At 45.9% G+C, this 26,937-nt stretch overlaps 1 protein-coding gene across 2 annotated transcripts in view; it reads left to right on the plus strand.

Annotated features, from left to right (window-relative positions):
* LOC123754383 (alkaline phosphatase) overlaps window positions 1-26,405 on the plus strand; it is a 68,212-nt gene extending 41,807 nt beyond the window's left edge. The window contains exons 2-14 of one of the 2 annotated variants that reach the window (XM_045736748.2): window positions 5,822-6,064; window positions 8,168-8,388; window positions 9,259-9,451; window positions 9,587-9,750; window positions 10,151-10,349; window positions 15,346-15,479; window positions 15,672-15,773; window positions 17,672-17,768; window positions 18,767-18,864; window positions 20,115-20,238; window positions 20,328-20,623; window positions 21,923-22,058; window positions 24,355-26,405. In XM_045736748.2, coding sequence (XP_045592704.2) covers window positions 5,827-6,064; window positions 8,168-8,388; window positions 9,259-9,451; window positions 9,587-9,750; window positions 10,151-10,349; window positions 15,346-15,479; window positions 15,672-15,773; window positions 17,672-17,768; window positions 18,767-18,864; window positions 20,115-20,238; window positions 20,328-20,623; window positions 21,923-22,024 — 1,968 coding nt within the window. In that variant the 5' untranslated portion in view covers window positions 5,822-5,826 and the 3' untranslated portion in view covers window positions 22,025-22,058; window positions 24,355-26,405. Of the gene's footprint in view, window positions 1-5,388; window positions 6,065-8,167; window positions 8,389-9,258; window positions 9,452-9,586; window positions 9,751-10,150; window positions 10,350-15,345; window positions 15,480-15,671; window positions 15,774-17,671; window positions 17,769-18,766; window positions 18,865-20,114; window positions 20,239-20,327; window positions 20,624-21,922; window positions 22,059-24,354 lie in introns of those variants that run through there. The other variant, XM_045736749.2, reaches the window with a different exon arrangement.
* Window positions 26,406-26,937: the final 532 nt, after the last annotated feature.

Genomic DNA, 26,937 nt, shown 5'->3' on the forward strand with positions numbered 1-26,937 from the left:
CCGGGTCCCAACACGTGTCCAACCGTTAAGATGTTCGTCACTACTGGACTCCTCCTGGCCACTTTGTGACTCCACTGTGAGAGATACCATGTTTTTATCTACTTCTTGTGAACCTAATGATGTACTAGCACTCTGGTGTGAGTCCAGTGACGCAACACCTGTCGTCTCTAAGGCAGCAGTCGCCATGCCTCGAGTGTCGCCTGGGCAGGGTCACAGCTGCACACAACACGTACCACAGAGTTGCATATTAGTCACACAGCAGAATCATAATGCAAGATCAATAGTAATAATTTAGACACCATGTATGTAGACTGGCGTTTGTCTTTCCATTGGAGACTTTCTGCGCCGTGGAGAGGGGGGCTTGCTGCATGGGTAACAGCTTCTACCTCGTATATACCTAAGCTGGCTTTGTGCTGTGGAGAGGCCACTCCAGATCGACAACCAGAGCGCAACTCCATAGTCTCCTGAGACTGATGGATGACTACTAGTATGCATGCATACATGTACGTAGAACCATCTGTATGTGGAGTTGTCGTCCCTTCACCTTCTAGTGTGTGGTCTGGTCAACATATGTAGAACCACTGCTGAGAGACGGGGCACAAGGAGCCAGGCCTCTCTTCTCCACAGGCACTGATAAGATCGCTTCTGTTTTGAAGGTCTCACAGTTCGAGCTGAAATTTCTTGCCAAATGTATATTCCTTGTCACGTGTGTGTAACACCTCAGTGTGCACAACACACCTGAGACTGGACAGGTATAGCAGTCTACATCACACTGAAATATTTTGGCATAAATTATATAACAGTCCAATAAAGTAGCCCAATTCAATTTCTTTCTATATGTCATGCTCCCCCATACCCATCCCGTGGGCGGTGGCGGAGAGGGTTACAGAGGCACATAATTAGTTCAGGAACTGAACCCCATAGTTCGTTTAGCTAAGCAAGTGACAGTCTTTTGAAGCCAGTTACACAATTGTTAATGTTATATATACATATGTATATGTATGTGTAAATGATTGTATATATATATCGATAATCTTTTTTTGAGGTTCGAGTGGTTCGAGACGGATCGAAAAGTCGTCACTTCATTTGTTTTCAGATGTTTGGGTTTGGTAACTAATTTTCAGCCCCGTAATTGTGACTGTATCAACATTGTGTACAATCAACTCGTCCTTGACTCAAGTCCATTACATCCAGCGATCGACCCCACAGAAGAAATGTCAGCACAGTGGAGAACTGCCCGACAGACCATTGGAACATTATCTAACACAGTGCCGAGTTACAAATCCATTAAGATTTCAACTTAGATTTAACAGAAGTTGTTGCTATACACATGGAGGGCAAAATCTTACTGAAGCGACCATAAGAGTCATAAATACTCATACTCCGCCCAAGTAAAACAGAAACAATCAACACTTAGTGCAGGAATATCCCTGCAGGAATATCCCTGCAGGAATATCCCTGCAAAAAAAAAAAAATCCACAGACCCATTCATAAATTTTTACATGCTGTTTATTCAAAACAGGAATATTCTCAACTATAAATTAATATTATAATATATTATCATATTGTGCATATATAGGCATAGGTTAGGTTAGATATTTTAGGTTCTGTTGGCGATTATTTGTATTTGTAGTACTTTGGTGAAGCATTTACAGCGTTGTGGTTCGAACAGAAGCCGCCAGCAAAGCACTTGTTCGAAAAATGTTCGAACGTCATCAGTTGTGAGTCGCGTGTAAACCATTTTTCATTCATAAACAAAGGAGTTTGGCGGATGGATCAACATGCATTTGGCCTTTGTTTATGAGGACGGACTGTGTGTGTGTATACAGAGTGACGCAGCATATCGCGCGTCCGAACGCTAGACTTCTGTCGACAGTAGAAACAGCATAGTCTAACCAACCCAAACCTAATCCACTCTATCCTCAAGTAACCAAACATAGCGCCGAAGAACACATTGGCCTGGGAATACACGCGAACCTCATAAAGTAGCGTCGAATGTCAAGATAACCCAGGCCCCACACACCACAATAACACGAGTGTTCTCTATTGGCGCCAAGTTTGGATTCACAGGGATAGAGGAAGGGGTGGTGGGGTCATGGGACGGGTGGGGGACCATAGTGGTTTGGGGGCCATGGAGGGGGAGCACGAATGGTGACGGAAAAGGCTCGCATCGTGTAATTAACATTCGTGTCTATATTGGTTTCATAAATCAGCTCCTTGCCCCTTTTCCAAGTCAAATGGTTATGTCCTGGACCAGAGAATTTCTAAATTCTCATAAAGCATGACGAGTTTTCCAGGAATTAGAGTCTGTCGACATCGACGCACACATGTCAGGGTTTTAGACATTACATGAATAACAAAAATGTATCACAACATATCCTCTTAATATGAAGATAATGGGCAGTGACGAGAGGGCAAGAGAAAGGCGGGCAAAAACTACTTTAACTCTTCCCAGGCCTGTTACAGCTCTTATATGGGCAAAATTAGTTCTTGGATTAGCTGTATTTAGCATAGGATTGCATATATTAGGTCTAGGTTAGGTTATACTATTACTTATACTTTATTTTTTGATCATATTCGCTCACTGACATTCTGTGCACTATCATTTATTCGCGCTTGCAACATGGTGTGGGTGAGCGTTGAGGGCCCCAGCTTGCAACATGGTGTGGGTGAGCGTTGAGGGCCCCAGCTTGCAACATGGTGTGGGTGAGCGCTGAGGGCCCCAGCTTGCAACATGGTGTGGGTGAGCGTTGAGGGCCCCAACTTGCAACATGGTGTGGGTGAGCGCTGAGGGCCCCAGCTTGCAACATGGTGTGGGTGAGCGCTGAGGGCCCCAGCTTGCAACATGGTGTGGGTGAGCACTGAGGGCCCCAGCTTGCAACATGGTGTGGGTGAGCGCTGAGGGCCCCAGCTTGCAACATGGTGTGGGTGAGTGCTGAGGGCCCCAGCTTGCAACATGGTGTGGGTGAGCGCTGATGGCCCCCAGCTTGCAACATGGTGTGGGTGAGCGCTGAGGGCCCCCAGCTTGCAACATGGTGTGGGTGAGCGCTGAGGGCCCCAGCTTGCAACATGGTGTGGGTGAGCACTGAGGGCCCCAGCTTGCAACATGGTGTGGGTGAGCGCTGAGGGCCCCAACTTGCAACATGGTGTGGGTGAGCGCTGAGGGCCCCAGCTTGCAACATGGTGTGGGTGAGCGCTGAGGGCCCCAGCTTGCAACATGGTGTGGGTGAGCGCTGAGGGCCCCCAGCTTGCAACATGGTGTGGGTGAGCGCTGAGGGCCCCCAGCTTGCAACATGGTGTGGGTGAGCGCTGAGGGCCCAGCTTGCAACATGGTGTGGGTGAGCGCTGAGGGCCCTCAGCTTGCAACATGGTGTGGGTGAGCGCTGAGTGCCCCCAGCTTGCAACATGGTGTGGGTGAGCGCTGAGGGCCCCCAGCTTGCAACATGGTGTGGGTGAGCGCTGAGGGCCCTCAGCTTGCAACATGGTGTGGGTGAGCGCTGAGGGCCCTCAGCTTGCAACATGGTGTGGGTGAGCGCTGAGGGCCCTCAGCTTGCAACATGGTGTGGGTGAGCGCTGAGGGCCCTCAGCTTGCAACATGGTGTGGGTGAGCGCTGAGGGCCCCCATCTTGCAACATGGTGTGGGTGAGCGCTGAGGGCCCCCAGCTTGCAACATGGTGTGGGTGAGCGCTGAGGGCCCCAGCTTGCAACATGGTGTGGGTGAGCGCTGAGGGCCCCAGCTTGCAACATGGTGTGGGTGAGCGCTGAGGGCCCCAGCTTGCAACATGGTGTGGGTGAGCGCTGAGGGCCCTAGCTTGCAACATGGTGTGGGTGAGCGCTGAGGGCCCCAGCTTGCAACATGGTGTGGGTGAGCGCTGAGGGCCCCAGGGCTGGGTGACCCGTCTGACGTGTTACTTGTAACCCGAGACAGACCTTTGGTTATCAGACCCGCTCAACCTCAACCGTTGAATCCGAATTTCTAGCGTTCACTCGACTATAAAGCACTTTCAACCGTTTAATCCGAATTTCTAGCGTTCGTTCAACTATAACTCACATTCAATAGTTTAATTACAAATATCTAGCGTTCTCGCGACCATAACGCACACTCAGCCGTTTAATCCGGATTTCTTGCGTGCACTTTACTGTAACGCACTCGTTGAAATGCCATACTTGGAAACAAAATATGCATTAGAGAGATTCAAGGTCATTATTATATCATGGCATCTGACATGCTTTTGGATGGAGTGGCTAGCATTGTTGACATGCGTAAGATGATGAGATGAGGGGCACGGTGCCCGGAGTGAGGTACCTGTAGAGTGCGGTACCCGTAGAGTGCGGTGCCCGCGGAGAGTGCGGTGCCCGTAGAGTGCGGTGCCCGTAGAGTGCGGTGCCCGCGTAGAGTGCGGTGCCTGTAGAGTGCGGTGCCTGTAGAGTGCGGTGCCTGTAGAGTGCGGTGCCCGTAGAGTGCGGTGCCCGCGGAGAGTGCGGTGCCCGTAGAGTGCGGTGCCCGTAGAGTGCGGTGCCCGCGGAGAGTGCGGTGCCCGCGGAGAGTGCGGTGCCCGGAACGTTGTGTTTCCATGAGAGCCAACAGCCGTGATCTGGCCACATCCAACCGTTGGAGAGGTTCTTAAAAATCAGTTTTATGAGTACTTTCCTTCACTGGTTACCATGGTATATACACATTCTTACACCAGTAAAAGACGAAGAATACGTATGATACTCATATGAACTGATCAGTCAGGCTTTGTAACTAAGAATCCCGCATGTATACACGCTGGTAAAAGAGCGAAGCTAAAGTGTTTTTGCAGAATGAAAAGCTGTCCGCGGAAAACCCCCCCCACAGTATATGGATTTTTACGTACCCTGCAATTAAGCCCCCGGGAGCTTCAGGGTCCGCTAGCACGTGCTAGTGTCCCCCCCCAGGAGGTACAAGATCACGTATACTGATCCCACCCACGATACGCTTAAGGTCCGCCGGCATTCATCTCAGCCAGGGTCATAGACTGTCTGCTCCGCCCCTTCTCTCACCTCGCATGTCGTACCCCTGGCGGCTGGCCAGTCAACGCTCACATCTCCAGCGTGCTCCGTCCCGCTAACAACATAAACCTAACAGTTCTCCTGCTTGTGCCTACCCAGGACACTGGAGAAAGGTTATATATAGTTTTTCTCCTTCTGTTTGTCACTTGCCGCTCTGGATTTTAAACGACTGACGATATTCCCGCACCCCGGTCGGCCGAGCGGACAGCACGCTTGACTTGTGATCCTGTGGTCCTGGGTTCGATCCCGGGCGCCGGAGAGAAACCTTGGACAAAGTTTCTTTCACCCTATGCCCCTGTTACCTAGCAGTAAAATAGGTACCTGGGTGTTAGTCAGCTGTCACGGGCTGCTTCCTGGGGGTGGAGGCATGGTCGAGGACCGGGCCGCAGGGACACTAAAGCCCCGAAATCATCTCAAGATAACCTCAAGATAACACCCCCCCATACCTCCGCGAAAGCTAACTACTGGATTATATAAGAGTGTTTAACTATTATTAGCGGTATTAACAGGACGGACACAGCAAAACGCAAGGAATCAGTGAATTATTAAACTAAATGTAGAGTACTATGATTCAGTTTGATATATATTACGTAGTGAAAAGTGCATATTACTCCAAAGCTTTATCTTAATAGCTCTACAAATACGTGTGTGTGTTTCACGCCACTGTGTTGCTTAATTTCGTAACTAAAACGGTGACATTTTTATCACTATAAATTAAAAATCGTATGGTGGTTGCTTGTGGGTGAGGCTGAAGGTGTTTGTGTAATGTATGTGGTGTGTGTTGCAGGCATCATGGCGAGGCCCAGGTCACTCATCACGGTAGCCTCGAGGCCCAGGTCACTCATCACGGTGGCCTCGAGGCCCAGGTCACTCATCACGGTAGCCTCGAGGCCCAGGTCACTCATCACGGTAGCCTCGAGGCCCAGGTCACTCATCACGGTAGCCTCGAGGCCCAGGTCACTCATCACGGTGGGCTGGACTCTTCTCTTGACCGCTGCCATCGCTTCAGGCCAGAGCGACAAGTTGGAAGGTAAGATATTGAGTCAGTGGTGTTAGTGGGGCTGTATGCGGACAGACAGCCAGCAACATGTTCCCTTCACATACAGACAGCCAGCAACATGTCTTCACCCAACATAACAGTTTTCAAAGTTGTACTTACAGTTCATACACGTTTCTAAGTGTTCTTTTGACGTTTTCGAGTGAAATACACTAAATGTGTAATTATGTTTCGCAAGCTTAACAGCTCATCGGGTTAGTTTTATATTTAGAAAAAAAAATGTGAACGGAGATTACTCGATTGAAGCTTATATTTCGGTTAAATATAGTCTTGTACTACTTAATCAAATCCAATTCCGTATTAATGGCTATATATTATGTATTTATAAATATATATTTAAATTATATATATTTAGTTATATCATATCATATGTACAATGTATGTACAGGTCAATCCACTACCGCCACCAGTCTTCTATAACACACCAATGCTGACTCTTAATCACAATATATTTCTGCCTCGTCCAGCGCTGTTGCTCATGTCATGAACTTAAAGGCGTCTTCCCATCCTGGGTCGACAAACTCCCCGTGTCTTCCTCAAGAGACTCTTCCAAACGCAGAGCTTAATACACTGCTTGCCGGGGGTGGAGCACTTTTTCTGCCGTTTATGTCCCTGGACTGAGCGAAGCACTTGTCTCTGAGGACCGCGAGTTGAGCACTCGATGTTTATGTCCCTGGACTGAGCGAAGCACTTGTCTCTGAGGACCGCGAGTCGAGCACTCGATGTTTATGTCCCTGGACTGAGCGAAGCACTTGTCTCTGAGGACCGCGAGTCGAGCACTCGATGTTTATGTCCCTGGGGCCAGATTCACGAAAGCACTTACGCAAGTACTTACGAACGTGTCCATCTTTCCTCAATCTTTGACGGCTTTGGTTACATTTATTAAACAGTTTACAAGCATGAAAACTTGCCAATCAACTGTTGTTATTGTTATAAACAGCCTTCTGGTGCTTCCGAGCTCATTAACTGTTTAATAATAGGAAACAAAGCCGCCAAAGATTGAGAAAAGATGTACAGGTTCGTAAGTGTTTGTGTAAGTGCTTTCGTGAATCTGGCGCCTGGACTGACCGAAGCTCTTATGTCACTGCGGACCGCGGGCCGAGCACTGATTATGCCCAAATTTATCGGTGCGCTTGTTATATCGGTCGGCGACTCTGATTGGCTCTCGCCTGCAGTCACTAGTCGCGCGGTTCTGGGCCAAATCTACACGAACGGCCGTCGGCCTCGTTTACTTCTGCAACAGGTTTAACACATTAAACTTTTAAATTCCAATTTTAATCTTAACGTGTTGTGACGAATTAACACGTCCAGATACCTGTACGAAACGCGCAACACCGAGCAGCTTGTTGCGCGCAGTCTTCTCCTACTTAAAATACAACGGGAAGTAATACAGTAAAACACACACCTGCACCCTCCCTGTACACACACACCTGCACCCTCCCTGTACACACACAGTGGGGAGTCGGTCGGCCGAGCGGACAGCACACTGGACTTGTGATCCTGTGGTCCCGGGTTCGATCCCGGGCGCCGGCGAGAAACAATGGGCAGAGTTTCTTTCACCCTATGCCCCTGTTACCTAGCAGTAAAAATAGGTACCTGGGTGTTAGTCAGCTGTCACGGGCTGCTTCCTGGGGGTGGAGGCCTGGTCGAGGACCGGGCCGCGGGACACTAAAGCCCCGAAATCATCTCAAGATAACACCTGCACCCTCCCTGTACACACTCTTGCATCCTCCCAAGAGCTGGAGCTCGACCCTACAGGCACAAATAGGTAAGTACATACGCACACACACCCGCATATCTTATCACTACACTCACCATCTCTGAACAAAACATGCACACACACACACAGTTTCAATGCTTATAGTCGTAATGGCTTGACTCTTCATTACTATCCTTCTCCCTTCTCACACAGTTTCAAAAGTAGATACGATAGATCACAATAGCCTCAAGAACATGCACACCAGTTGAGAGGCGGGACCAAAGAGCCGAAGCTCTACAACCCCCGCTGGAACTAGTACGAACTCCGCACCAGAACATTGAAAGCTATTCAAATACGTTGTACTGGCCCCTTCCCAGGTCGCCAGCACTGGTGGAACCTCGCTCAGAACGACTTGGCGGCCGCCCTCAGCGTGCGAGACAACTGGAATGTGGCCAAGAACGTCGTCGTTTTCGTGGGCGACGGTCTGGGAGTGACCGCCAACACCGCCGCCAGGATCTTCAAGGGACAGAAGCAGGGCAGGAGCGGGGAGGAAGGGTACCTGGTGTGGGACAGGTTCCCCAACACGGCTCTCCTCAAGGTTGGTTTGGAGGCACTCCTGCGCTCACTAGTTTTGGTCAACTAATTTACGTCAATATATTGCCTGTGCTTGTTGTAAGCTAATTGCTGGTACTTTCTGGTAGATTACTGGTGTTTATTTTTTTTATGAACGCTATGGGTGTTAGTTACTCTACAAGGATGTACCTCTCTATCACCAGTGTATGTTCTGTCACAACCCAATGTGCTTTTTTGTATATAAATAAATAAATATAAATATATAATACACATTAATTGGTTCTACACTGTACTTTTTTAATAGCTTGCGCTTTTGATAAATTAATTGCTGATACTTTCTGGTAAATGATGCTTTTTTGTAAATTAATTCTGTAAATTAATGGATCTTTTTTGGCAAATTGCTGCAATTATTGGTACACTAACTGCTTGTACGTTTTGGTAAATAACATGCTCCAATATAATGTTCAGGAAGATGAACAGTTTCTCTTCAAGCATCGTTTGCTCTTAGTATGCTCAAAGAAGACAGGGTAGGGATAACTGAATCATAATTATTCTAGCACAATAACCCTTAGTTTAGGTACGTAAATCTCGGCTCAACTCTCCAACAGGATATAAAATCAGAAGGTACACAATGCCCCATAAAGCCACAGATCATTCTTTTAGGACTCAGAGTGTCTCTCCTGTCCTTTAGCCATAAGACATAACAAACAATGCAAGTACCTCGTGGGACATTGCACCACGCAGGTCCCTTTAGACGTGAAAGTAGTGTTACGAGGGACGGAAGATGAAAGATGTAAAGAGGAATACAAACACACAAAAAAAAGGTCGAATCTATAATCAAATAAGAGGAACAGATTAAGGATGAGAGCGTAACCCAACCTTCCCCCCCTGCCAGACGTACAACGTGGACAAGCAGGTGCCAGACAGCGCTGCCACAGCCACCGCCTTCCTGTGTGGCATCAAAGGTAACTACTACACCCTCGGGGTGGACCCCTCGGTGACCCAGGGCGACTGCGCCGCCAGCAAGAACCCCGCCTTCCATACATCTTCCATCCTCCAGTGGGCGCAAGAGGCGGGCAAAGACACAGGTCAGTATATATAACACGTCTTTGTCTCATCATGTAGAGAGATATAGCAACTCTTCCAATCAAATAAATTCTTGTCACAATGCATACGAGTGATAGGAGAAGCCGCTTAGTGTCTAAGGTGAACCGTGGCCTCAGGTATTGTGACGACGACAAGAGTGACGCACGCCACGCCCGCCGCCGCCTACGCCCACTCCGCCGACCGCGACTGGGAGTGCGACTCCAACCTCGGCAAGAAGGGCGCAGGCTGCAAGGACATCGGCGCCCAGCTGATAACGGAGGCCCCCGGCAGGAATATCAAGGTGGGTGGACCGCATGCCATGGACCGGTGGACTCGTATATATTGTTGAGGCCTGAGGTGGATTGCGCCGCCAGCAGTCTAAGGTCCACCTAAGGTCCTCTCGCTTAACCTCTGAGGTTGAGCGAGAGGATCCTGAAGTCAAGCTTCCGCAGGAAGGGCTCGCTATTACGCCATGGTCCAGGACGGACCCAGACGTCGTCACTTCCTATATTGCTAGGAGTGTGGGTTGGGTGTCTAATACAGTGGTGATACAATCGGCTAATAAATAGGATAAATGTATAAAGGGATAATTATATATTTGAATGAAATAGATAGCACAATGAAGATTGCGTGGAAGTGTTCTCTTACGCTGGGCGGCTCGTACGATGGCGGTGGATAAACTGTTTATTATATATGTGCAGGTGATCCTCGGAGGCGGACGGCAGGCGCTCGGGGCGAGTCACGGCGTTGACAACAACTCGTCGTGTTCGCGCCGCGACGGCCGTGACCTGACCAAGGAGTGGCTGAACGACAAGTTCACGCGCGGTCTCACGGCTCGCTACGTCACAACCTCCGGGGAGCTTGATAGAGTCGACCCTCGCCACACTGAATATCTCCTAGGTAAGTTTCCTTAGCCACTTGGACCGTGGTGGTCTTGCAGGTCAGCGTTCGATCCCCGATAATACAAGTGGCTGAGCATCGTTCCTTCCTTCCTTCTACCCTCCTATCCTGTCCTCGTATCCCCTCCATGTGCTGTACAGTCACACTTGCTTAGCCCTTTCTCCTCATAATTTCATTTCCTTTCAACTTACCTAATTTCGTAGGTAAGTTGTAAGAGTCAAAGGTATAGTTTAATATTCACCTAAATTTTACAGATGAATTTCGCGCCCTGAATAAACCTATGTGGAGTGGCCACCAATTGAGTAATTCCTAAACAGTTACTTCTCTCACTGTCTGCTCTCCGGCAGCGAGTACACACAAGCAGTTGTGTAAAGGAGGCAACGTACGTCCTGCACCTGAAGAAGGCTGGCCAACGTCCTGCACCTGAAGCAGGCTGGCCAACGTCCTGCACCTGAAGCAGGCTGGCCAACGTCCTGTAACTGAAGCAGGCTGGCCAACGTCCTGTAACTGAAGCAGGCTGGCCAACGTCCTGCACCTGAAGCAGGCCAGACAATGTTCTGTACCTGAAGCAGAACGGACAATGTTCTGTACCTGAAGCAGGACGGACAATGTTCTGTACCTGAAGCATGCTGGCCAACGTCCTGTGCCTGAAGCAGGCTGGCCAACGTCCTGTACCTGAAGCAGGCTGGCCAACGTCCTGTACCTGAAGCAGGCTGGCCAACGTCCTGTACCTGAAGCAGGCTGGCCAACGTCCTGTAACTGAAGCAGGCTGGCCAACGTCCTGTAACTGAAGCAGGCTGGCCAACGTCCTGCACCTGAAGCAGGCTGGCCAACGTCCTGCACCTGAAGCAGGCCGGACAATGTTCTGTACCTGAAGCAGGACGGACAATGTTCTGTACCTGAAGCATGCTGGCCAACGTCCTGTGCCTGAAGCAGGCTGGCCAACGTCCTGTACCTGAAGCAGGCTGGCCAACGTCCTGTACCTGAAGCAGGCTGGCCGTGCCTACTACAGCTCACCACGAGAAACACGCGCGGGCCGGAAGGCTGTGCTAGAAAGAGTTTAATTTCCTGTTGGACTTGAGGTCTATGGACCCCATCAGGGTTATCAAGACAACCACAGCAGCTCATTAACGAACCAGCTTAGGGGTAGACTTGTATGAATGTTACGACCAAACCATATTCTCCATACCTATCTTTCTTGATGTTGTTGTTGTTTTAGATTCAGCTACTCGGAACAAAACGTTCCAAGTAGCACGGGTCATGGTGAGCCCGTAGTGGACTTCCCTGGCACAGGAGCTGTTGCTGTTTTAGATTCGGCTTCTCATAACAAAAAAAAAACAAAGTAGCACGGGCTATGGTGAGCCCGCAAGTCTTGCGGGCTCAAGAGGCGGTCTTGTGCCGAGTAGGTGTCGTATTTGTGCTGCGGCGGTGGAGCTCCTACTAAGATTTCGTCATCTGAGGAGTGTGTAACATCCGTAGTTGGTGATTTCGTCTTTCGTCTCGCAGTCTGAGGTAGGCTGAGGTGTCGTGGATTAGTGGTAGAAGCTATTTCAGGAGCGTTGGTGGTGCTGTTAGTATTCGTATACAGCACATCTGCTAGCGCGTCTGCTGAGATGGTGATGGTAGGAGTGTTGGGAGCTGGAGAGGTAAATACCTCTGTGCCATCCGGGTCTTGGGTGGTTCTGGAGTCTGTGTTGAGATCGATCTCGTGGTCGTCCTGGTGGTAATCCCCAGAGTGGCAGTGAGACGCGTCCGGGGCGATGATGGGGTCCAGGGCACAGGAGCGGGGCTGTATTTGTATATACTTCTCAATGCTGTTGTTATTGTTGTTTTAGATTTATCTACTCAGAACGAAATGTCCATGTAGCACGGGCTATGGTGAGCCCATAATTGAGTTCGGTTATTCGCGATAACCTTGTTACTGTGATATTTGGGTCAAAGTTTGAAGTGGAGGTGGGGTTTCCTCCTTTTTTCCTGTTTCTTTTTTTTCGCTTCTGTTTTAGTGCACTGTTTTTAGTGTTGTTTTAATAACATTATCATGGTGGCGGATGTAGGTGCAGAATGTTCACTAGTGAGTCCCATTCTTCAACGGCTTTTTCTAATAATTGTAGTCGCTGTGAAATGTGCATCTAATGCAGCTGCTGTCGTTGGATTAATGTTTAGTTTGATGCGCAGGGCTTCAGTAGCTTCACATTCCAGTAAGTAGTGCAATAGTGGCGCCTCTGCTTCTGTTCCACAGATGTGACACTCTTTAAATATTGGGTTTATTACCTCCCAGCAGCACGTGTAACCAAGTCTGAGTCTGTGTATGGCTACTGCAATGTCTCTGGATAACTTTTTGTTAGGCTTGAAAGAGGAGTAACCAGGAGCTTGTTCGTACCATATCGCAGTGGATCTTCCTTCCGCTACTTTGGCTCTGTGGCGACTTTTGATAGTTGGGAGTATTTTCTTCTTGATTTTTTCCTTAATCTGTGAAAAACTTGGAGGTATTTTAACCAGTACAACAGGTAGGGCAGTGGCAGTTTTTGCTAGTGAGTCTGCCTTTTCATTTACTTTTCAATGTTGTTGTTGTTATAGATTCAGGTACTCGGAACAAGTTCCAAGTAACACGGGCTATGGTGAGCCCGTAACGTACCTGGCACAGGAGTGGGACAAGTAGCACGGGCTATGGTAAGCCCGTAGTGGACTTACTTGGCACGGGAGCGGTGCTCCGTGTTACTTCTCAACATAACGTTTGTTAATGTACAAGAGTGTCCCTCTCACCCCGTCTCCACCTTGGAACACCACCTCACGGTGGTGATGGGAGCTGCGTACAGCGACAGTCTGGTGCACTGTCTCCAGCCCTGACAGCTTCATCACTCTCAGGGCGAAACCTGGGCGTACCTAAGCCTCTACTGAGAGAGGAGGAAAGGGAGTCGACGGAAAGAGGAGAGAGAAATCCAGACCTGGCGTGGGTTTAGATTCAATTCTGCAAACCGGGTGAGACACTGAATATTGTTTTAACCATTTGGGGTTTTGCGACCAGAGGTAGAAGAATGAATGTGTTTCACGCTCTAGGGAAATTTTGTATACAGGCGATGAGTCACAATAACGTGGCTAAAGTATGATGACCAGACCACACACTAGAATGTGAAGGGACGACGACGTTTCGGTCCGTCCTGGACCATTCTCAAGTCAATTGTGATGAGGAATGATGATGATGATGAAGATTAAGCCACCCAAAAGGTGGCACGGGCATGAATAGCCCGTAAGTGGTGGCCATTTTAAGCCATTACCAGTATCAAGAGCTGATACTGGAGATCTGTGGAGGTGCGAATGCACCCTGCATGATGGGAGATGTCTCCCTTGTGAATGTGTTAAGATTCCAACACCCAATGTTAAGATGAAGCCACCCAATAGGTGGCACGGGCATGAATTGGTAAGTGGTGGCCCTTTTGAGCCATCACCAGTATCAATAGATGATACTGGAGATCTGTGGAGGTGCGACTGCACCCAGCGTGACGGGAGATGTCTCCCGTGTTTTAAACAGATGAAGAAGATGAAGATGAAGCCACCCAAAAGATGGCACGGGCATGAATAGCTCGTAAGTGGTGGCCCTTTCGAGCCATCACCAGTATCAAGAGCTGATACTGGAGATCTGTGGAGGTGCAAGTGCACTCAGCGTGACGGGAGATGTCTCCCATGAATGTGTCCAAGATGACGATTAAACCATCGAAAAGGTGGCACGGGCATGAATAGCCCGTAAGTGGTGGCCCTTTTGAGCCATTACCAGTATCAAGAGCTGATACTGGAGATCTGTGGAGGTGCGACTACACCCTGCGTGACGGGAGATGTCTCCCGGACCAAGTGGTGACCAAATGGGGTGATGAGGAAGTAGAGACAGGCAATAAATAGGCACGAGAGAGGTGAGGAGGACGACCGAAACGTCGTCGTCCCTTCACATTCTAGTGTGTGGTCTGGTCATCAAATTTTGTATATTTCCTTTGGGGAATTATGCGAAGAATATAAATCAAATCTCAAGATTACGTGAGTGATTTGTTTATGAAAACTATGGCCTCGAGTGAGGAACAGAGGCCACATCTCCACTACACCCTACATTTATCACTGTAACCTTTAATACTATAAACGACCTTCACTGTAACCACCTACGCTACACTTAACTCACTCCTCGTGATGCTCAGATGTTGCAATTTCACTATTTAAACATCAGCTTTTTTCACGACAACGTTCCCTCTTGTCTAAAACATTTGATTTGTTGATTTTTAACGCGAGGAAAATTATCTATTACATAATTTCGGCGCAGAACTCGTGTACGATACCAATATGTCTTCTCGGATGAGTGAAGCTATAATGCACAAATAATAACAAAGTTATTAAAGACTATAACGTACAAACACAAAATATTGATAAAATAAATAATAACAATATTATAGATACCAAGAGAGAGAGAGATATGATAATAATGAACTAGCAGAACCACACAATTAATGGTATACTTTTTGAGCTGGACCAGATTGATTGATTGATGAAGATTAAGCCACCCAAAAGGTGGCACGGGCATGAATACCCCGTAAGTGGTGGCCCTTTTGAGCCATTACCTTTTGAGATCTGTGGAGGTGCGACTGCACCCCTGCGTGACGGGAGATGTCTCCCTTCCTGGACCAGAGTTCATCAAGCACTTATATACTTGTCCACTTACATCTTTCTTCAATCATGGCAGCTTAGTTAACATGTATTTAACAGTTTATGAGCTCCAAAGCACTATAGACGAGGATACTTATAACAACAATAACCATGAACTACGAAATTTCGCAGCTCGTAGATTGTTTAATAAATACAGACCAATCCTTCGTGATCGAGGAAAGATGTACAGGTTTCGTAAATGGATGCGTAAAATGCCTAGTGTGAATCCTCAAGTGACCTAGATCCACATGTAAGTATCTTAGAACGTGCGAGACAAGATTTCATCTGTCGCTTTCCTTCTTTCCCCCTACAGGACTGTTCGACGACTCTCACTTACCTTACGAGATAGATCGGCTGGTTGGAGCTTCAGGGTCCCCGTCGCTCAAGGACATGACCGTCAAGGCCCTGAGGTTCCTCAGGAAGAACAGGAACGGGTTCTTCCTTCTGGTGGGTGCTCTGGGGTCTTCTCTAGGACACACACACATGTCTCTCATTCTTGTCTAGTTATATCTTGCTCTTTGTTTGATTAATGTAACAATACTTTTAATGGCCTCAGGTACACTGTGCGTCACTTATAATGGTCCCATGTACACTGTACGCCAACTGTGATGGTCCCATGTACTGGACTAACGTTTACAGGTTGAGGGAGGCAGGATCGACCACGCCCTCCACGACAACCAGCCCCACCGCGCCCTGGAGGACACCCTGGCCATGGACAGCGCCGTAGCTGCAGCGCTCAAGGTAAGGAAGGCATCCTGCCACTCCTGAAGGCTAGCACCCACTAGCACTATCCCACTAGTCAAGCTAGTGGGATAGTTCCTGGATCTTGACTAATTAGAGATGAATCTAAGTCTAGTGCATGGGTGTCCTGCGCTGAGGAATGATTTTCGGCTGATTGACGGAAGATGTGAACCAGATGAGGAGGTGTGTACTGTAACATGATGAGAATTGGGTGGATTGGCGTCGTGAACAAATCAAATTTGGGTTGTCAGCAAGGAAACAATGGTTTTAGGGAGACAATGAAGAGGCCTTCGGTACCTGTTGTGAAAACCTCCGGTCGAGCAATCTCTACACTTGAGGACGAATATTCGAGGGAGCTAGCAGCTGTCCGACGGTGGAGATAGAGCAGATTTCGAGCATAGAAGCAGGAGGTAGGAGAAAGAGACGACTCAACAGGATAGGTAGGAAGACCTTGTTAGTTGGGGGATTCTCAGATATGTAAACCGGGCCTCTTGTTTCAGGGATGAGCATTACAGGATGAGGGTGTGAGTTCCTCGAGCTGGTATAGGTGACGTAGTTGGATAGGATGAACAATAGCAATGGGAAAAAGCCTATTGTCTGCCTGTCTGTTGGAGGGGATGATGTTGGCAAGGGTAGAAGTGAAGAACTTCTCGGTAAATTAAACCAAGAAATAATGATGAGGAAAAAAGGATCGGGCTCCGAGCATATGTGAATTGTTTGTTTACACAGGTAAGTACAGGAGCTGATGCTTTATGACTCCTGTTAGCAGTTCTGCCAAGGTTCGGTGCTGGTGGTGAGTGGTTGTCAAGGTCAGTGGAGATTATTCCATTTAGCTGAGCTCTAGGAGACTCGAACCGCGGGCCCCTCGCGTGCGAGACCATAGCACTATCGACTGGGCTATGAGTAGTCTTAAAAAAGGCTCCTTTTTAAGACTGCTGAGAGCCCAGTCGATAGTGTTCCGGCCTCACACGAGTGGTGTTCAGGGTTCGAGACCCATACAGCCCAGGTGAATGGCAAACGAATGGAATGTTTATTTCCACGGAAGTGTGGAATGCAATTTACATGAGATTAACTGCCGACTTGAGAGTAATTATCAGAAGAAGGCGGCTAGCCGGAAAAGCATCGTCTTGGTTATGAAATACTATTAATCAAGAACGTTCATTGGCCAGAACTCTCTACGCTATACAGTGATAATGGCTTAGTGGTGTCTCCTGATGATTGATTGATTGATGAAGATTAAGCTACCCAAGAGGTGGCACGGGCATGAAAAGCCCGTAAGTGGTAGATTTTCTGGAGTGAATGTGATCTTTCTTCGTGAAAGGATATACTGTGTGCTGAGCTCGCATTTAAATCGTCAGTTGTTACTATGTGGCTGCTATCGCGGGGGATTTCTCCTGATAATTGCCTTACCTTACCTAGCCAGACCTCTTCGTAGGTGAGACTGAGGTGGCGGCCTGGGCAGACACGCTGGTTGAAGCAGTTAGCAGTACTTTAAACTCTTAGTCTAGATTTCTGGGAGTGAACGATAACACAGGGCATTAGGACGACGCCACACACAAATGGAAAGGAAAGTTATGTAGAGAAACTAACAAGTTCAGATGAAAGTATTAAGGGTGGACACGGACACGCAATGACACCCTAAATGTGGACCTGCAGTAGGAGTAACCCGCTTCCACTCAGGGTAAATCATCCTGTTATCACTAGGTATAATTCATCTCGCCACAGAAATAACAGAAAAATACTTACTGTAAGTCATCACACACAAAAAAGTACGACGTCAATAAATTTCTCACCAAATATCTGTGTACACAATTCCGGAAGATGCAAACGGAGGTTTTGATGATGGCTCGTAGAGTAGGAAGTTGTTTAAACAATTGTTAACTGTGAACTCGGTACAGGAGATCGACTTGGAGGAGACGCTACTGGTGGTGACCGCGGACCACTCCCACGTGATGACCATCAACGGGTACCCAGACCGCGGAAACGACATTCTTGGTGAGTTCCAGATTTCCCTTTCCCACTGATGCAGTGTTGCCTGTAACTTTGTTGATGTTTCCCGCAGGATTTACACATGCTGCCCCCCGTGCTGATATTATTGGTCTCTGCCTTAATGTATGTTGTTACCTAACAGGGAAATATGCAACTAACGAACGGTGCTAAGCAAGTTGCATTCATACTGGACTGCTTTTGGTGTTGCTCACTGCACTTTAACACACATTAAAACTACACTCATTATTTTATCGTGTAAATGTCTTCAGTGGAAATTCTACAACAGCAGCCTACTACACTTGAACTCCTCGTGTCAAGCATGAATATGTCAGATATTCACATATAACACGAGATAAATCAATTGTCATCCACACTACCGTGGAAATAAACATTTCATAAACACAATCGACTTGATGATGGTTCAGGACGGACCGAAACGTCGTCGTCTCTTCATCTTCTGGTTTGTGTGTGGTTTGGTCACCATGTCTTCAGCCACGTTATTGTAACTCATCGTCTGCAAACAATTCATTCACCTGGGGCTAGATTCACAAAGCAGTTACGCAAGTACTTACGAACGTGTTCATCTTTCCTCAATCTTTGACAGCTTTGGTTATATTTATTAAACAGTTTATAAGCATGAAAACTTCCCAATCAACTGTTGTTATTGTTATAAATAGCCTCCTGGTGCTTCGGAGGTCATTAACTGTTTAATAATTGTAAACAAAGCCGCCAAAGATTGAGAAAAGATGTACAGGTTCGTAAGTGCTTGCGTAACTGCTGCGTGAATCTGGTACCTGGGCTCTTGGAGAGTCCTGGAGACTCTTCACACTCGTGAGGTCTGCGGATCGAATCTCCAAGAGCTCAGATGAATGAAACACTATGTAAATATAATTTTTCTAATTTATTTATTTAAATAATTTATCTAAAGTTTATAGATAATAATTTATCTAAATATAATCTAGTTGCTTTCCTACGTGTATTAATACCTGTGTTGGCCCTGGCAGGTATTAGTGGAGATATATCAAAGGTGGACGGCCTGCCCTACACCACCCTTATGTTCACCAACGGCCCAGGATACAACTACACCGTTAACAGGAACCAGGTAAGCTGAAACTGGTACATCACAGTTACTCTTCATTCTTATCCACCACAACGGCAGTTTCATTGATTACGTTGTATTTGATCTGGTTATAATTTCACTAAGGCTGCAGGTAGGTGCCTAAATCTGAACTTAACCAATATAACAAATCCACAAGGGCTGTGACGAGGGTTCGAACCTACGTCCCAGAGGATCCCAGACGCTGCCTTAATCGACTGAGCTTCGACATGGTCAAATATCTATACGACAATTGTATATGCAATATACAATGTGTATTGTATATACAATTGTTTCCAATATACATTGTTTCCTGCTCTGTTTTGTGTTTACATATTCAACTCCTCATTCATATTGACTTTACTGTTATTCACAAGGAGCGTATAAAGTATAGTTCAATGAAGACGAATGGAATGTTTTCTACTGGGAAAATGTAATTGGGTACATTGTCTCCTGTAATATAATCATGGCACTTCCTGCTACATTCCTTTGTGATGTGAGGAATGATTATTATCGCTGATGCGTCAGTGCGCAGCGTCAGAGTAGGCTGACCAATATAGAGGATTGCACGCTGGGTAATCTTAGTGTTGTGGGCTGGGAATGTCCCCATGCATCGGGGCTTGTGGCAGTTTTGTTGCTGAATCTCAAATATTTTGTTCAACTTATTTTTCGTATTTTAATCAAGACAAATATTTGTATTTTCATAAGAGTGGTTTACTATGTTTTTACTGCTTATTGATTTTATAATTAATGAACTACGCGGTAAGGGAAAGTCTTAAGCCTGGTAATAGGAGTCAAAAGTTGTCAATTAAGCCTGTTAACAAGAGTCAAAAGTTGTCAATTAAGCCTGCTAACAGGAGTCAAAAGTTGTCAATTAAGCCTGTTAACAGGAGTCTAAAGTTATCAATTAAGCCTGCTAACATGGGTCAAAAGTTATCAATTAAGCCTGTTAACAGGAGTCAAAAATTGTCAATTAAGCCTGCTAACATGAGTCAAAAGTTATCAATTAAGCCTGTTAACAGGAGTCAAAAATTGTCAATTAAGCCCGCTAACATGAGTCAAAAGTTATCAATTAAGCCTGTTAACAGGAGTCAAAAATTGTCAATTAAGCCTGCTAACATGAGTCAAAAGTTATCAATTAAGCCTGTTAACAGGAGTCAAAAATTGTCAATTAAGCCTGCTAACATGAGTCAAAAGTTGTCTTGTGCAGCGATCTGTGTAAACAAATCATGTTACAAGTGTTGGTATTGGTACAGGTGCGGCGGCCGGACCCCAGGCTGATCAACACTAAACACCCAGACTACCGCTTCCTGGCGGCAGTCCCCACGCCGCCCAACGAAGAGACACACGGCGGGGAGGACGTGGCCGTCTGGGCAGTAGGTATGACTATTATAAAGCTTGCCTTTTTCGCCTTTCTTTGTTCAAGGATCAATTTGTCAATTGTTATTTCATTCTTCCGTGTTACACAGGACCGATGGCTCACCTGTTCCACCGGACCCACGAGCAGAACTACGTGGCCCACGTCATGGCCTACGCGTCGTGCGTGGGGCCCAGCCTGAACCGGTGCGAGCGGCCAGCCCACGCCTCCTTCACCAGGGGCCCCGTGCCGGCGGCCAAACCTCCGCCTCCTCGCCCGCGTCCCGCTGCGGTGCACGTCGCCGCCCCCGCGGTCACCGCCACGGCGTTTCGGACGTCGGGAGGCTTGCCCAAGTTCCCTACCTTGTCGCCCGTGTTGCAGCAGTTGCTGAACGACAATGAACAGAAGGTAAGTGGGTCGCCATCAGCGGCTCTTGGGTGGGTCGCCATCAGCCGCTCTTGGGTGGGTCGCCATCAGCCGCTCTTGGGTGGGTCGCCATCAGCCGCTCTTGGGTGGGTCGCCATCAGCGGCTCTTGGGTGGGTCGCCATCAGCGGCTCTTGGGTGGGATACATAAACTTCATTACCCTATTAATGAAGGGTTAACATATTTAGTTACATCTGCATTGGTATAAATATATTTAAAACTCTATGGACTCGGCACTGCACATTTAATTTCCAATGACTTCTTGGAAGATTTTTCTTCAGTGCAATCTGTATTCAGGGAGATCCCCTGGACGTAATGGATTCAAAACCACTACGCATTTAGTGCGATTATCTCCTCTCTATCCCCAACCTGCCTATGGCCATCCTCCAGCACTTACCAGACAACCAGCAAAATTTGGTGAGGCTAGCCCCAAACATCTGGCCTCCAACGTTGGGTAAACAATTAGACACATTTTATCTTTTAGCTATTAATATAGTTATACAGGATGACATCACGCGACCCTGATAAACACCTACATTAATTTTATCACACCAGTCACTCAACACACCATTAGCCTCCCTAGTCTTGTACTAGTTCCTGCATAGAGATGTTTCGCAGCATTTAAGAGAGCTCAGCTAACATAGAACTCGCTCCTTGCTCAGAAGTCCTTCATTAACTTTATCATATGTTTTGTCCAAAGTCCATAAATGTCATGTACATATTGAAATATTTCTCACATACTTTCCTACAAGTCGTCTTCAAGAAAGTGTCTCCAGTGCACACCTCCTCCTACTACAAAACTCACAAAGTTTATCATAAAATTTCTTTGTAATTTCCAGTATTCTTCCAGTTACTATTCTGTCAATACACTTGGTCATCTGCACTCACTATTTGATTTATTTGAATAAAGTGCTACAGTCACAGTTTTTTTCCTCCAGTGGCAAACTCCCAACAACCACTAAACAATCCAGACAGGTCGAGACGTTTGGGCAGTGTTCTTTGCACCAAATGCTTATGTTCACATAACAGTAAATAGGTAACGTTGAATTAGGCATCTAGAGAAAGGTTAATAGTCGGCCTAGGACGACTTCAGTAGGTCTAACAAACCTTCGTACCCATGCAACAGGAAAATCACTTACAACATAACATGGAACCCAAAGTAGTATAATCATCTTACAATACATCTGCCTTCGTGTTCTCTTGAACTCGTAGAACAATGATGCCGTGTCGGCTGATGCTCAGTCGCGTTAGTATTTACGCACTGACCAACTTTGTGTTCCAGATTGTGACGGCTCTTGGCACGGAGTCCGTGAAGAGTTTCTCAGCCACCTCAGACGTCCGGCAGCTCCTTGGCCGGAACGTGGTGCTGCCCCACGGCCAGTAGGCAGCTCAGCCTCCACGGGTAAAGACCTTCAAAGGTAAGACAATCCTTCCCCCCCAACGGTGAGGCGGAGGCACATCTCCACACAGTGGTGCAGACCGTTAAACAGTCATATTATCCTGTCATATGTGACAAGACTATACTCATTTCCCAGGCATGGCTCACATAACACAGGAGGGTGTGCCTCAGTGTACTCATCTCTCACATAACACAAAGACTATAACTGTATTCGTTGCACTCAAGGCACCACATTGCAGAAGATTGTATATTTAATTTTTAAATTAGTGTTCTGAGCTTCCACTTGGCCTCTTTGCTCCCCTCTGTGGAATGTTCAAAATGATCCACTAAGACTGACTTTGCAGTCCCAGTGGGCCCTTTTCGGTCGCTTTAACGTCACCCGTCAGCAGAGAACGATGTCAGACCGACGTCAAAGCGACCAAAAACGTCCACTGGGCCAGCAGCTGAGGGATAAGACAGGCAGGCAGGTCCCCAGCGCCTCTCTAACTGTTGCTGGAATACCAGTCACCGTCTACGTGAGCTGAATGACGCTGCAACAACTCTCAGCTCTTTGTATCTGCTGGATTGACCCATTTGGTCTCTCAACCCTTAAGGCCTATTTACTTCTGGCAATGCTGGACGTAAGATCTATCACTTTCTGGTGGTGTTGGTTTTAAGACATATTACCAACTGGTGATGGATTTAAGACCTATTAACAACTGGTGATGTTGAACTTAAGACCTATTAACAACTGGTGGTGTTGGACGTAAGGCTTCTCAACCCCCTAGCGGATCACTAAGGTCACCACTATATATTGCTGACTTTACTGACTAACCAGTGAGTATATACTTAGTCCTGAATGGCTAATATAAACTCAGTGGGTATAAAAGAACAGAGAAAGCAGGTGTCTATGCACCAGAGAGATTTACAACTGCTTCGGCTCCTTTGTACGCAACCCGTTCTCGCAAATTTAATAAGTCAATATTGACTTATTAAATATGTGCATAGGTGACATACTTAACATAATAGATACCCTTATAAAGATTCATAGAAAACACCGATCTTACCTAACCTTGTTAGTATCTTAAGATAAGCATCTTATTGCTTCGTAATTACGATTATTACCTAACCTATAATAGGTATAGGTTAAGTAATAATTGTAATTACGAAGCACGGATGCACGTAATTGTAATTACGAAGCACGTCCACGGATGGTGCCGAATAACCAAGAGGCCCTGGGTTCGATGCCCTCGGCATGGCAGAGAGGTTTGGGGGCCACGTTTCTTTTCATCTCATGCTTCTGTTCACCTAGTAGTAAATAAGAACCCCGGGGAGTCAGGTAACTGTTGTGGGGGGGGGGGGAGGGGGCTGCATCCTGGCAAAAAGTAATTATTTTTCTCTGCTGCTGTATTCTCTTCACAGCATGCACTACAGTTAGTTAGTTAGTTAGTTTAGTTCATTTATTATGGGTATGGGGTGCATAATAAATGAACTAAACTAACTGTAGTGCATGCTGTGAAGAGAATACAACATTTTTCGTACTGTAGTTTTAGAACGCGCCTACGATGGAACACGTTGTATATATATGTTACAAACATATACAATATTGTATATGTTGTATACTGTATATTGAATTCCAGTGTTTACTGTTAGTCCATAATGTTAATGAACTGTATGTTATGAGGATAAAGCAGCTAATTTAAACAATAATATTTCCCAAACGGAACATAAAATATGTGCTTATGTCCATAGTTGTATCATAAGTTAATCCAAAAAGCGTTGACGACAATAAAATATATCTGAACACACTTTAGTATAAGATATCAACACTATCTTATTCAAACTGCATTGGATAAGATATTGTCTTGAAGTATTTTCCGAGAAACACTTATCTTGTGTAAATAATAATAATAACAATAATAATAATAATAATAATAATAATAATAATAATAATGTTTATTCAGATAAAAGTACATACATTCAAAATGAGTTACAAACAGAATATTGGATGTCTAGACAGAGCTAGTACATATTATTCCTATATATCTACGCCAGACCAGACATAGGTAAATCAAAGTCATGAAATCAGTAACAAAATCCTCCCCAACAGCAAGCTCACCCACCGGTCGGTACAGGGACGGCTCGCTTCTTGCAGGCCGGTGTTCGAGTCCCGAGGGTCCAAGTGTCTGGGACACCATTCCTTCCTTCCTTCTGACCTCACATCAAAGCTCCTGGTCCACATTCCTTCCAAGTGTTATATAGTCATACTAGCTTAAGCGCTTTCCTCCTCATAATTACCTTAACCTTGTCAACAACTGACCTGTTGTGGTTTGCAGATTGTTGGGGGTGACGTTTAAGGAAGGTCGCGCCTCGGCCGCCCACATTCAGACGGCCGGCTGCGGGACGTGGGGCTGAAGGTCTCCTTCTAGATGTTCCTCAATACCTCAGGCAGCTTCTGAGGCTCTAAATAACTTCTTTAAAGACTCGACGGATCTTTTTTTTGAGTCTCAAGATGACGTGTGATCATCGTCTTGGCCATCTTCACCCTCCGGGAGACCCACGAGCTTCTACTTGATGTCTCACATTTGTTTCTTAATTTTCTCACGCGGTTTATTTTGTAGATATGAAGCCTCAATCTGCCTAGTATGTGACGGATACACATACAACATGTATATATGTATATACGTGTATATACGTATACATATACATGTATATACGTAGTTATATTGTTCAGAGTGAGCTATGGAACTGTGTTCATCCTTGCAGCTAGTCTACCGTAGTCTGTAAACGCAGCTTATTGGTTCTATATCTACAATATAAAGTATACTTTTCAGGGAAACATCTACTTCGTAAATTGTGACTGTTAAGTGGCCCTACCTGTTAGTTCCTAGTGCGTGTTATGGTAACAATTGTTGCTGAAACTACATTACTTTATCATGTCAAGCAGAGTTCCAGGCGGCAAGCGATGTACCCTCTGGTATAATATCTCGGGGTTATCTACTATATTGGGCCGTCGAGTGTACAGAATAATTTGCCAAAAATCTTTTAAGCAATGTTATATTTTGTTCCCCCTTAAGTATCGCATCAAATCTGAGGCGAGACAGTTTAGAATCTGGCCAATGGCACTCTACGAGCCAAGATAAATGGCGTTGCAGACAATGCCCCACAACAACGGAACTGGCCATTTATACACCCAACAAACACATTCGAGAAGGAGAAGAATCCAGTGGGCAAAACATGCTCGGGTAATGTTTAATAATGAATGTTAGAACATCGTTTTCAATGTTGATTTAATGTTACGTCAACGTCATTTGGCCAGATGTTTGCCCTGGGGGAAAAGTGACAAGGCTTCGGGGTTTTTTCCCTGGACCGAAATCGAATGCTTGAAAATATTCAAACAATAATTAACCTCACGACAACTATCTTAAAAAAAGTGAACTATATCTATTATCTTTTATTATTAATAAGGAGCATCATGATGTTCAACAGCTGTGTTGCGCATTTTATTAATTCATTCCTTTGCGTACATCTTATTATTTTTTTCATCTGAACGCTTCTTCGAATATCTATAATTTGTTTCCTTACTAAACTTTCGTATATTAGAGGCAGGCACCTTAGGCCTTGGAAAGCAATTTAAAAATCAAGTGAAATACTAGTAAAGACTTTGTATAATGAACAATAGGATTATAGTACAACTCAAATGAAAACTTACAGTGCTTTAATAGTCACCGAAACCGAAAAGCTACGCAAAGGTACTCATCGATTTAGAAAACATTTATGTTTCTCTTCTATATTTTTTTGTTATAATACAACTTTTAAATGAATAAGTTCGTTCTGGACATTAACTTTAAGCCACTGCAATATAAAATGACCTTCAGAAACACATTAGTATCCTAGTGTAAACAATGTGGCTTTATGAAGTGTTCGCTAAGTACAATAATGACTTCCGTGTGACAAAAGGACCCCTGACCAGGGCTAACTATACTGACAGGGTTAAAAAATCCTATTTTCACCCTTGTCAGATTTCACGCTATACACCCTTGTATACCCCAGGGTGAAACCATCAACCGTTGCCTAACTCCCGGGTATCTATTCACTGATAGTCAAACAGAGGCATCAGGTGACGGGAAAACGATACCCAAATGCTTTTTGTCCTTGCTACGAGAATCGAACCCGGGATGTCTGGGCTGTGATCTGATTGTCTGTGCTTATCTGTATTTGAATGTGCCGAATCCAAACGCGTTCTTTGTTTCAAAATAACATGGCGGAAACAGAGATATATATTTTTTGTTTACTATTAAACGTAAGCGTGTGGTGTAGAGGTGAATTTGCAACTACTGTTGTAATTACTGTATTTAATGTAATATTATAAAATAGATTTATATTGTATGCTGTTTTTCTTATTAATCCCACCCGCCTCTCACCTCTTTGAAGCCTCAGCATTGTAGCTTCCAAAGAAAAAATAGTAGAATTGACTTTTATTAAAGTCCTAATTATTAAATCTAGTTTATTAAATCCTAATTTTATTGTCAGGACAATGGGTACCAGATTAGGTGAGTGGCTATGTAACAAGAAGGTTACAACCTGATGCCTATCCTGTTCCTTCAGGCCACCTTGAGAACGCTACACGTTATTGTGACCTAAAACTAATACTTCATCCAGAAGAATCCTTAAGTCTTTCCAGCATATGAGCAAGAGTGAATGCCAAATTTTATGCATTGGAGTTAGCCAGTTGGTTTAGCCCGAAACGCTGCGCGAACTAGTGGCTTTACAAGAATGTATTTACTATGCTATGTATCTTCACAATCCCATTGTACCTTCTTGTATATATATAAATAAATAAATAAATAAATAAATAAATAAAGTAGTGCTTCAGGTTGGTAATTGACCAGCGTCAGGTCACCCCTCTTGGAAGGTAC

Source organism: Procambarus clarkii, chromosome 18 (assembly GCF_040958095.1).
Source record: "Procambarus clarkii isolate CNS0578487 chromosome 18, FALCON_Pclarkii_2.0, whole genome shotgun sequence".
In the NCBI taxonomy this organism is placed as follows: Eukaryota; Metazoa; Arthropoda; class Malacostraca; order Decapoda; family Cambaridae; genus Procambarus; species Procambarus clarkii.